The 12,695-nt window shown below is 38.6% G+C and overlaps 1 protein-coding gene across 1 annotated transcript; it reads right to left on the bottom strand.

Annotated features, from left to right (window-relative positions):
• Nucleotides 1-10,737: 10,737 nt before the first annotated feature.
• Nucleotides 10,738-11,676, bottom strand: LOC109267059 (olfactory receptor 52A1-like). The gene has a single exon (XM_019449563.2). It carries the CDS (start codon nt 11,674-11,676, stop codon nt 10,738-10,740), a length of 939 nt encoding a protein of 312 aa, XP_019305108.2.
• Nucleotides 11,677-12,695: the final 1,019 nt, after the last annotated feature.

The raw sequence follows: 12,695 nt of genomic DNA, 5'->3' as shown, positions 1-12,695 counted from the left end.
GATGATTTGGTCAGCAGAATCAAGTAGTGGCTTTGCTGTTTCATCTTCTATCCCCTGTCAAGACGACATGAATTAAAAATGAGAAGAAATTACGTTTTTTTTAGCAAAGTATATTTAGTTAGATAAAGTTAATACCAGAGTATCCATTCTCCTTCACTATTCAAATATAGTTGATATTTAATATTTTCTAAGCTTAAGGTACACAACATGTTGACTTCATACACTCACATATTGTAATATCATTGTAGTGGTAGCTAATGCTCTCTTATGTCACATGATTATATTTTCTTTTTGGGAATATTAAGGACCAATCTCTTAACAAGTTTGATGTTTTGAATACAATATTTTTGTTTATGATCACTACCTTGTGCATGAGATCTTCAGAAGGTATTTACTTACTAAGAAATATCTCCTCCATTTTGCTAATTTGCAGCCCCTTGTACTCACAATTGTATCCGTTTTTATGAGTTGAGTTTTTTCAAGATTCCACTTATAAGTGATATACAGTATGGGTCTCTCTCTAGAAGATCTCACATGGCATAATGTACTCAAAGTCCATCACTCTTGTCACAAATGGCAAGATTTGCTTCTCTCATTGTTAAGTAAACTAATCATTAGAGAAACGCAACTAGAAACCACTGAGATATCACCTCACTCCTGTTAGAATGGCTGTCATGAATAAGACAGGAGGTAACAAATGTTGCAGGTGGATGTGGAGAAAAGGGAGACATTGTAAATAGTTGGTAGGAATGTAAATTTGTCAGCCACTATGGAAAGCGATATGGAAGTACATCAAAAATTTTAAAAAGGTCTACATATAATCCAGCAATTCCACCTGTGGATATATATTCAAAGGAGAGGAAAACAAAATATCAAAGAGAAATAACTGATCCCATGTTTATTGCAGCATTATTCACAATAGCCAATATATGGAAACAACTTTAGTCCCCATCAACCTATGAATGGATACCGAAGATGTGGCATAGATGTGCAATAACATTTTATCCATCTTTTTGTTTCACTTTAACTACTCCTTTCAAATTTTCTCTTTTCACAAAACTAGATACCTGGGCAATTCTCTATATTGCAGGATGCTTAGCAGCAACTGCGACCCCAAACCAGTAGGTGCCAGTTGTTCTCTCTTATAATGAAAATCAACACTGTCCTCTGCATTGCCAAATAACTTCCATGTGGGAAGATGGACACATCACATGTGGTTGCTAGCCACTGTTCTAGAGTTTTACTTTGGAGAAAAATAGTCTTTAATTAAATAACCATGTTTTGTAGGCTTAATCAAAATGGGCAGAATAAATCTGAATATCAAGAAGAATTATTCCTCCACTAGTATTAGCCAAATAAAAGAGATGGAAAGTCATTCGGGGCCCCTGGGTGGCTCTGTCGGTTAAGCATCCGACTTCCACTCAGGTCATGATCTCACAGTTTGTGAGTTCGAGCCCGGTGTTTGGCTCTGTGCTGACAGCTCAGAGCCTGGCTCCCGCTTTGAATTTGTGACTCTCTATCTCTCTCTCTGTTCCTCCCCTGATCATGCACTCTCTCTGTCTCTCAAAAATAAATAAACATTAAAAAATAATTTTTAAAAGAGATGGAAGGGCATTTCAAGAGGAAATACTTTGGACAAAATGAAAGTAGCATGAAACATACAGTGGGATTGCAATTCAGTAAGTGATTTTCACATATGAATTTTTTAATAAGCAGAGATGATGGTTGTTAAGGCTAAGGAAAGGGGAAGAATAATCAATGTAAAGTTACAGGTTTAAATGAAATAACTTAAGCCTTAGGTAGAATAACTGGTCTTTTGCCTTTAAAACTCTGCTCTGCCGGCAGATGGATGAATGTCTTAAAAGGATGAGAGCTGGCATAGGGAGACGAAGTTAGAAGGACACGTGTGATAGTCCGGATGGGACATGATGAAGTGGCCTGGCCACATCGGAGGAGTCACAAGGGAACAATATCTGTGCTGCTCGCTGACTTGATGGAGGCGAATGGTGGGAGGACAGGCTAAGATGTTCTTGGGTTGAGAGTAACAGCACGGGGTGACAAGGACAAGCTGGAAACAGCTGTGTGTGCACACATATGTGCAAGTTTAGAAGATGGAGGAGACATATCATAAGCCCTTGAGACTCAGGGGCCAGGAAAACAATCACGGGTCTCATTTACAGCATGAATCGTCAGCCATTAATGTTACTGACAACTCCAATTCTGACTCGGGCTGACTCGCGGAACCTAAAAGAATCAAAGGATTTAGGTCTAAACCACACACCCTACAGTCTCAGGAAAGCTTTCCCCCTGCAAAGTCACTGACATCCACCCTTTGTTCTCTGCCTCAAGCCCCCAGGGATGGACTCTCTTTGTTTCGGAGATAGCTTGTCCATCGCAAGACAGCTGCAAATGTCAGATTTGGCTTCTTTCTAGTGATTCCCAGACTGCTTCCCTCTTCAGTTCTCATAAAAGTCCTCAACCCACCTTCTAAAGATACACATCAGCCGTGGAACACGGTGGTTATGGCATGGATCTAAAGTCAGTCAGACAGTTTAAATCCTTAGGACACTCTTTAGCTTTGCATGTTCTTCAGGCAGTTGTAAAACTTATAATTGTCTCAATTCTTTCTTGCTGAGAGAAGGTGAATGGATGAAACACTGCAGAGTGACTGTGAGGATTAAGTGATGTGATTCATTTAAATTTTTCAGGAAGAAACATACAATATGTTATTCTGTCTAAATGCAGTGATTTCTTTCATATAAGTGACTCTCTTTCCCATGAATAACTTCAGATGTTTGATGAACATTTAACCAAATGAGGTTTACCCTGAATTCCTTAAGGGCATAATTTCTACTGAATCTTTTCCAGACCAAATATGTATAATTTTCTTACCTTTTAACCAATTAGATTTTTATATAGATCCTTCTCTACTGTCCTCCTATCTGTCAGGCTCACTTTAAAATTTGTCATCCACTGTGTGATAATATAACTGACACAAAAATATTCTAAATAGAAGCATGAGACAAAATCTTCTTCATGTTTAAACAGTCAAATACTGTAAGGGTCTATTGTTTTTTAATTACCGTAACATCTTATTGGATCATAGCATTACGTGTTCTCTTTGAAACCAATGCTCCATTTTCCCACACTTAAGCCCACACATAAGCCCCAAGACTTACCAGGAATCATTTGTGATAATATACGTAGAAGCCACAGAGTGAAAATCTTTTGGTATTTCAGATCATGAGGATGGCTCTTTTGTACTATAAGAGCCACCTGGGGAATTCTCTTTCACCAATGGCTAGTGAGATTTAAATTAACCTGGGACAAACATGAAAAGGAGGGGCAATATGGTTCAAAACCTGGAAGAACTTGTCTAAAAGCAGATCTGCATGTAATAAAAACTCACAAATTGTGGTGTCCTTGGGGACTGGGAACCAAAATGACTTCCTTTTAAAACTTATAACAGAAAACAGTGCCCCAAGACAACACAAACAATCAACGACACTTATTTACCAAATAGTGAGCCAGTGAAGGGGAATAAAAACATCTGAAGGTATTCAGGCTGATCAGTAAAGACATACTGACAGGGGAAGAAATGGAATATATCTATGTAATATAGAAATTGCCCCAGTCATGTTCATACGTCCCGGTCATATGATACATGTGCATTTTTACATGATAACGTGCATTTTCAAAAATTTTAGTGCCAGTCACAATATCTGGATCAGCTTCCCAGCTGTGAACGATCATTCACGCCTGATATTTACTTAGCTGAAAAAAGGGTTTGAACCTCAAAAGAGATTTTAATCTTTGGTATCATGAAGAAGAAAGGAAAAGACTCCCGTTCTTTGTGTGATACAAGAAAAAGTCTAACAAGACTGCATTACACGCATCTGCCTGAGAGACCTGATGGCCTTACTTGGAGTCACACTGTGTTGGTCCTGTGATATTGGGTCTGGGCCTATTCAATAGAACGGTTCTTGTTGCATTGGAAAGACTCTGACTCCCCTCTTGTCATTAAACTGCCATAAAATTACATTCATCGTAGAAAAAAAATCGGTGGTGTAGAATTGGCTGCGTTGTGTGCCGGGTGAGCTCACGGTGGCTTAGGAGAGCATGTAGTGTTCGTCTCTTCCAGTTCTGCCCCCAGTGATATCACGTTGCCCAATTGTAATCAGCCATCCCCAGAACAGTCACACCAGAAAAAAAAAGGAGCAAAGTGCATCAGAGTATCAATCACCCAGCAGGATAACAACACATGAGCTCAATTAAAATAAAATGCTTTTGGAGAGAATATGAAATAGGCTGAGGTGAGATCGGTAGGTTCTGAAATTTGTACACTACTCTTTGTATAGAGAATAATATTATGAACATATGGAATAACTCACAAGATACTTTTGGGAAATGCAAAATATATTTGAACTTCACAGAACCGTAATGCTATTGAATGACAGAGACAAAATTACTCTTGGATACTGTTTAATTAAAACCCTTTAGAGCTAAAGGGTGACAAGATGTTTGAGAAACCATGTGGCTCCTTATTTGGTGACAGATGTAGTCCCTTAGAATCCCTAAGAATTTTATTTAACAGAGAAAATTACCTCTGAGAAATATAATAGGGAATATAGAATGCAAGTTTTGAGAAATGGCTCTTTATTCTGCATGTGTTCTAGAGAAACCCAGAAACAAAAGTGTAATTTTTAAATACAACAGTGTTACAAATGGAGTTGAATACCATTCACTGCAATGCGTGATAAAAGTCATCAGTTGTGAAAGTATAAGTTTAAATGAATTATGAGAAATACAAAACAGAAGGGCCTGGCCATGCCTGTACTATTTGTGAAACTGTCTGAATTAAAATGGGGATGCTTACGACACAGAGAGGAGAAGGTTCATGGAAAAGTTTATGTGGCCAGAGTATTGACTGCCAGTTTCAAAAGTAGACTTCAGTATATCCACACAGTGACATTTCATTCAGACATAAAAAGAAATGAAATTCTAGGTAATTATATTGTAATAGTGGTATATGGAACAGATGGTTTTTACATTTGTGATGAACATAGCATGATGTCAAATCACTATGCTGTACACCTGAAACTGTGATATTGTGTCAACAATAAAATAAAATAAAATAAAATAAAATAAAATAAAATCATAAATAAAATAAAACTTCTGTTCATGTTCTGACATAGATGAAATAGTAAAATAAAAGTTCTGTTCATGTTATGACATAGCTGAAATAGTAAAATAAAATAAAAATTCTGTTCATGTTATGCCATAGATGAACCTCAAAAAACTTTATGCTAGGTGTGCCTTTGTGGCTTAGTTGGTTAAGTATCCAACTCCTGATTCACTCAGGTCATGATCTCACAGTTCATGAGTTCGAGCCCTACATCAGGCTCCACTCTAACATTGAGAGCCTGCTTGGGATTCTCTGTCTTCCTCTCTCTCTGCCCCTCCCCTGCTCATGCTTTCTCTCTTTCTCTCTCTCTCTCTCTCTCTCTGTCTCAAAAACAAATAATTAAAATTAAAAAAAAAAAAAAAAAAACTCATGCTAAGTGCAAACAGCCAGACATAAAAAGCCATGGATTGTATGATCTACTTCTTAAAATGTCCAGACTAGTCAAATTCATAGAGAAAGAAAGTAGATGTATGGTTTCCATAAACCAGGGAAAAGATGAGTGGCAAATGCCTGTTAATAGAATGTGGTAACCTTATTGGGGTTATGAAAATGTTCTGGAATTAGAGAGTAGAGACAGTCTCACAACTTTTTAAATATACTAAAAAAGCAGTGCCTTGTACACTTTATAAAAGGGTGAATTTCATGGCAACCCATGGGCACTTTTATACTAAGAAGAGGAAGGGGGGAAAGGAGCCAAATGTTGCAAGTTATTCTTTCCAAGTTGGACATTTAGATAAGGACGTGCAAAAACCCAGAAGGTGAAGCCATCTCAGCCCCTCTGTCAAGTCTAGTAGTCTTTAAACATTAGCAAATGCTCTTAGCCTGTGTAACTGATTAATCTTTCTTTGTACTTGTATATATCATGCATTCTTCCTTGAAGGAACAACGAATTCTTGCATGTCACAAAGCAGAGACCAGACCCCCCTGCACAACCTCCAGGCACTAGGGAACCAGATCCCCCTTGCACAACCTCTGAGCACTGAGATAACTTCTGTAGCTGGCACCATCAAGTCTGCACATAATCAAGAAACGTTACAGACCATGGCACTCCCTTTATTGATTCAGTGCCCTAAACCCCCCCTAAAAGTGTCTGGGTCAGGCAGAAACCTTGTATTTGGCTTTTGGACAAGAGCCTACCTTCTCCCCAGGGATCCAGCTTCCTGAATAAAGCTCATAAACCTTTCCAATCAATACTCCTTTCTTGAGTATTGGCTTTTCCAGACAGGTAGCCAAACTTGGGTTTTTGCCACAAAGGTCAATGCATTATTGCTCCCTCACCTGAAAGCCAACATCAAGAGTGAGGAAAGTCAACTCCTGCACCCCATGGGTCGAAATTCACCATCATTAAGACCTCTTTCTTTATCTGCAATCACTCCTCCTAGGAAAAATCCATGGCCTTTTGGAAGCTCTGTCATGAAGTCTTGAGGAATACAACCCTTGAAAATATTCATTCGATATTTATTTATCATATTTTAATCACACAAAATACTGGACCCAAATCAGAAAATGATTAAAGGAAACAAGTACTTCAAAGTAAGGATATACAAGTGGAAAAAAGAAGCAGGGGACTGATGCAGTCTTATAAATGTTAATTATGAAGACAAGCATCTTCCATCAATCAGCCTGTCAAAGCTTAAAAATCTCAGTCATAACCAGTGTTTTCGAAAATTCAGACATGAAAGTGCTATTAGTCGTTGTAAATGATGCAATCTCTTTGTAGTATCATTTTGAAGTTTCTAGAAATCATTAAAATTACTCTTTTCTTTTTCAGTCAGCTTTATGTGCAGGAATGTATTCTGGGGCACCTGCGTGGCTCAGTTGGTTAAGCATTCGATTCTTGATTTTGGCTCAGATCACAATCTCACATTTCGTGAGACTGAGCCCCATGTTGAGCTCTGATCTGTCAGTATGGAGCCTGGTTGGGATTCTCTCTCTCTCACTTTCTCTTGGCCCCTCCCCTGATCGCTCTCTCTCACTCTCTTTCTCAAAAATAAACACATATTTAAACAAAGAATGTATCCTATAATTGTCCTGGCCAAGTGTGTGGGAGGATAGAGAGTCCTGGTTACCTTATGTCCTTGCAATAACCCATTTGTTTTTTTCTTCCATTTTTAGGTGTCAGGTTGGAGCTGGTCTTGAAAATGTGGAGGCCATAATAATGGCTAATCTGGACTCTAGGCCTGATTTTGTATTGAATACTGACACTTGAGGATGGTGCAACTAGGTTCCAGTTTCACATTCTATCTTCCTGTCGTTTTCATATTCCCGTATTTTTAGGATAACTGTCAGGACTAGTCATTGTTAGATATATTTCGAACTTCTCCAGATAAGCTTGGAATTCTAGTGGACCACCACAAGCTGCCTGCTGCCTGTTTTTGTATAGTCCAGTAGCTAAGAACAGTTTTTACAGAATTCTTTCAGTCAGTGTGGTGATAGGGAAATGTAAGTTTCAGCAGAATATTATCCCCCAGAAAAAATGAATTCCACTTTTCTACTTAGTAGAACTTAGCAAAAGAAAAACTATATAACTATGACTATTGCTAATATTAGATTTTGAATGTCATCAAAATTTTTGTGGAAATATATTTTCTATCTTGCTACCTAAATACCTACTTAATAATCTTCAACTGTCTCTTTGTCCACAAAGCCTGAGCTATGTATTTGTCCCTTTCCATAAAGGTTGTTGAACCCTGGCTAAAGCACGAGGAAATTACTTCTGATGTTATTTCAGCTTTGTTCCTAAATAAATTATGTTACGTAAGAACAACAATTCCTACTGGCAACCCGTTCTAATCATAGGCAACAGATATTGATATTGAAAATATTTTCAAAACAGTCCCCAAGATGGCCTTTAGATTTATAAGTAACCATCCTCAGCAGTCATTGATATGTGGTGAGGCTGATTCTATGAAACAAGTCAGAGTTTTCCTCATTTATGTGACATGCAATCTAGTATATTTTATAGATGCATTGATTTTAATGTCATAAATCAAATTATGGGCATTTGCACACATGTGCATGTTTTCCGTGACCATTCATTAAATGATCTATGAGCTGAAATTTTCAGGAATAGTCTGCTATCCTTAAGTGCTCAAGTCTTTAATCTTAGATAAAAACTCCATCTCTTCACTAATTTAGTAGCCTTTACTGATTAAAAGGTGTGTTGTCTGTTTTTTTTAATTTTTTTTTAAATTTTTTTAACGTTTTATTTATTTTTGAGACAGAGAGAGAGACAGAGCATGAACGGGGGAGGAGCAGAGAGAGAGGCAGACACAGAATCGGAAGCAGGCTCCAGGCTCTGAGCCATCAGCCCAGAGCCCGACATGGGGCTGGAACTCACGGACCACGAGATCGCAAGATGGTGACCTGAGCTGAAGTTGGACGCTCAACCGACTGAGCCACCCAGGCGCCCCAAAAGTGTGTTGTCTTATATTCACTGAGAAGTATGCTGCCACAAGCACACAAAAAACACGTGCCCTTTTTACAGAGAAAAATTTATAATAACACATAGCTTTCATAATAAAGTTCAACATCTTTGCAGAGTGTCTATGGCTATTCCTTTTTTGTGCTTTTCAAGTATAACTGACACAAAATGTGACATTAGTTACGGGTGTACAACATGGTGATTTAGCACGTCTATACCTAATGCTATGCTCACAAGTGTATCTACCATCTGTCACCATACGAGCCTATTACTGTACCCCCGACTATACTCCCGATGCTGGACCTTTTATCTGCATAACTTGTTCTTTCCATAACTGGAAGCTGTATCTCCTGCTCGCCTTTCACCTATTTTGCCCTGTGGGGCCATTCTTGATATTCACATTACCTTTGTCTCTGCCAATTGTATCTTACATTAAAACAAACAAACAATCCCTGTGCATTTACATGCCCATCGTTTGTACTATAAGTCTCATGTGGTGTGTCCCTACTTGGCCAATCATTCATGATTCCTTAAGAATCAGATTTCCTAATTAAACCCCGAGAAGCACAATTTTCACTCTCCTGCTTACTACTTTCTGTTGGACTTGGGTATTTCATTCTCTCTAATGGACAGTGTCCCTGAAAACCACCACAACTTCTCTCTCACTTGCCCTTCTCTTTCTTTCTCTCTGTTTCTCTTCCAGAAATATAAGGATATGTTAAGCAATGTGTCAAATTCCCAGTCTGTCAATATTGTCTAGTGTAATAATTACAATTTTGTGATTTTATTTTACTCTAAGATTTGTTTTTTAGTTGTCTATGTATTTATTTTGAGAGTGAGAGAAAGGGAGAGAGAATCCAAGCAGGCTCTGCATTGTCAGCACAGAACCTGATGCAGGGTTCAAAGTCATGAACTGTGAGATCATGACCTGAGCTGAAATGAAGGGTCAGAAGATTAACCGATTGAGCCACAAAAGAGCCCCTGTAGTTTGATTTTAAATTGCTGAATCAATAAATAAGTAACAGAGCTGTACTGATGTGGGGGTTCCTCAGTGGCTCAGCTGGTTGAGTCTGACCCTTGTCAGCTCAGGTTGCGATCTCATGGGTTCTTGGAATCGAACCCTACTTCAGTACCATCAGTGTGGCACCAACTTAAGATACTCTCTCTCCCTCTCTCTCCATCTCGCTTTCTCTCTCTAAAAATAAATAAATAACATTTAATTAAATAAGAAAAAAAGAAATGTCTTGATGTGTAAAATGGAACACTTCACTTCTCATGATTTTTTTACCTGTAAATTCCTGAATGACTCTGGAGATGTACTGAAATTTTTGTATTATTATCTCATTGCATCCATAAGTGTTTGGTTTTTATTATTTATATGTTTGTTTGTTTGTTTGTTTTGACACAGCTTGGTTTCAATAGTTTCTCAAAAAACATTTTTTAGTTGACTAAGAAGTTTCAAGACAGGTCAACAACTTGTTTTCATTGAGTACCTGGACACTATAGAAAAATGGTTTTGGATGCATTTAAATTCAGTGATTGATGCATATATGTGAATCTCTGGAAAATAATTCTTAGAGGAGGACGCTCAACCACGGAATAAAAAATAAAACAGAAGGGTGCCTGAGGGGCTCAGTCAATTGAGCGCCCTACTCTTGGTTTCTGCTCAGGTAACAATCCAATGGTTTGTGAGTTTGAGCCCCACATTGGGCTCTTCACTGATAGCAAAGAGCCTACTTGGGACTCTCTCTCTCCCTCTGTCTCTGTGACCGTCTTCCACTCTCTCTATCTCTCTCTTTCTGTCTCTCAAAGGAATAAGTAAGCTTTATGAATGAATGAATGAATGAATAAATAAATAAATAAATAAATAATGAAAACGATGTATGTTCACTAATTTGTTCTTATGTTCCTTGTTCTCATTACCCAGTAGCATCCAAAAGCACACTGACTGATATTTGTCATGGGGTATGATGAGGTGAAAACCATAAAATGCCAACAAATTTAACAAAACAAATATATAAAACTGAAGCATTGCAGATAATGTGGCCTTTTAACTATTATATTTAATTTTGAGAGATTGTTACTATTGCATAATGGGGAAGGCTGAAGATGTTAATCACAGTGCATTTTATGAATACAACATCTTTACCACATGAATGCGGATCTGCTTGGTCTTGGCACCATAGACAAGTGGATTGAGAAACGGGGGAACCAGCAAGTAGAGGCTAGAAAAGAGGATGTGGATATAAGGGGGAACATGAGCACCAAACCTATGTGTGAAGAAGGAGAAGAAGGCAAGGAGGTAGAACTGGAGAAAGACACAGATGTGAGCGATGCACGTATTGAATGCTTTCAACCGAGCCTCCTTCTGGGGCAAACGAAAAACTGTAAAAAAGATCTGTGCATAAGACAAAGTGATGAATGTGAGGTCGAACCCTGCAACTATAAATGCCACAAACAAACCATAGATTTTGTTGGCCCGCACATTTGATGCAGCCAGTTTCACAATGGCCATATGTTCACAGTAGCAGTGGGAGATGATGGTTGTATGGTAAAACTGAAACCGGCATTTTATCAGTACTAAAGATGGGGCTACGAGAAGGGCAGCCCTGAGTGTTACCACAGCCCCTATTTGGGTGACTAGGCGGTGGGTGAAGATGGCAGCATGTCTTAGTGGATAACAGATGGCCACATAACGGTCCAGAGCCATGGCCAGAAGGATGCCTGACTCTATGCCTTGAAATGTGTGGATGAGCCCCATTTGAAGCAAGCAAGAATCAAAATAAATCTCTGGCACATGAAACCAGAAAATTCCAAGCATCTTGGGCACAATGCTCGTGCCAAGTACAATATCTGTGACCCCCAGCATGCCTACGAAAATGTACATGGGCTCATGGAGGCTGCGCTCTGACCTGATGATGATCAGAAGCAAGGAGTTTCCAATCATACCAATGAGATACATGACACAGAATGGAATCCCAATCCAGCACTGCACAGTCTCTAGGCCTGGGATCCCTATCAGCGTCAACACAGAAGGCCTGAAGACGGTGATGTTGGAAGCGGACATAATGTCCTCCGGCCTCCAGATGAAAATGAAAGAAGGTTCTCAGTCAGTGGCACTCTTCTCTTCTCCTCCTGTTTTTATCCTGTCATCATAGCAAGTATCTCTGATTTTGGCAGAACCTTAAGATCATACCATCCATCTCATTTACATTATTGAAGGGAAAAGATAGATCCATAGATACACATTACTGCGTTCAGGAAGGACATCCACGAGTAGTGTAGCACAATAAGAAGTTATGTAGAAGGCAAGCCAACTGCATTAGATCCCTCAGATCATCTGCATAAGGGAATTGACTGCCGATCTGTTTGTTATTTCCTTCTGGGCCTGTGGACAAAAGAATTATACCTGTTTAATTTGCGTATAAAGGGCATTTCAATCAGAATTTGATGAATCTCTCCCTATCCCATGTCCCTGCTACTCAACAGTACTATTATTTTCTGTTGTCTCTAGGTCTGTAACTGTCAGTGTGAACCAGAAAATCTCTTACCGGTACATTCATATTAAAGCTCCCTATTAAAGAACAGAGACGAACAGCTGAAATCCTAGTGTGAAATGTATATAGATATTTATATCTATCTATATTTTCTGGGTCTATGTAAGAGTGCATGTCCTTTCAAAAGAATCTGAAGGAAGAGCTTTGGAAAAGATGATCTAATTCAATGTACTTTGGTGAGTTCTGAGTCAAAGTTCCATGCAAGTTTTACATTTCTAATAAGACTGCATTATGTTTTGTCTATATTATTAACAATTGAAATCCTGGAAATTAGTTGTGTGCTTAAAATAACTGCCATTCTCTAATACACATCACTGAATACCTAGAAGTGAGGAATCCGTAGGAGGCAAGAGGACTCATTCTTGCTGACTACAGAAGATAGGAAAATGGGTAACTTGGAAGAATAGATACCAGTTTCCTGGGTCTAATAGTTCAGAACTTCCATTAGCATGAGATTTGACCCATAGCTTCATTCATTCTTAATGTATGTCATGTAATGTATGTAATGTAATATAGACCATATGAATGA

Source organism: Panthera pardus, unplaced genomic scaffold (assembly GCF_024362965.1).
Source record: "Panthera pardus isolate Hobbes unplaced genomic scaffold, ASM2436296v1 HiC_scaffold_12, whole genome shotgun sequence".
Taxonomy (NCBI): domain Eukaryota; kingdom Metazoa; phylum Chordata; class Mammalia; order Carnivora; family Felidae; genus Panthera; species Panthera pardus.
Note: the sequence above shows the minus strand (reverse complement) of the source record. Positions and strands in the feature narration are given on the sequence as shown.

What these genes read in the sequence shown, in the direction of transcription:
- LOC109267059 (XM_019449563.2), bottom strand. Translation starts at nt 11,676, where the DNA reads ATGTCCGCTTCCAACATCACCGTCTTCAGGCCTTCTGTGTTGACGCTG.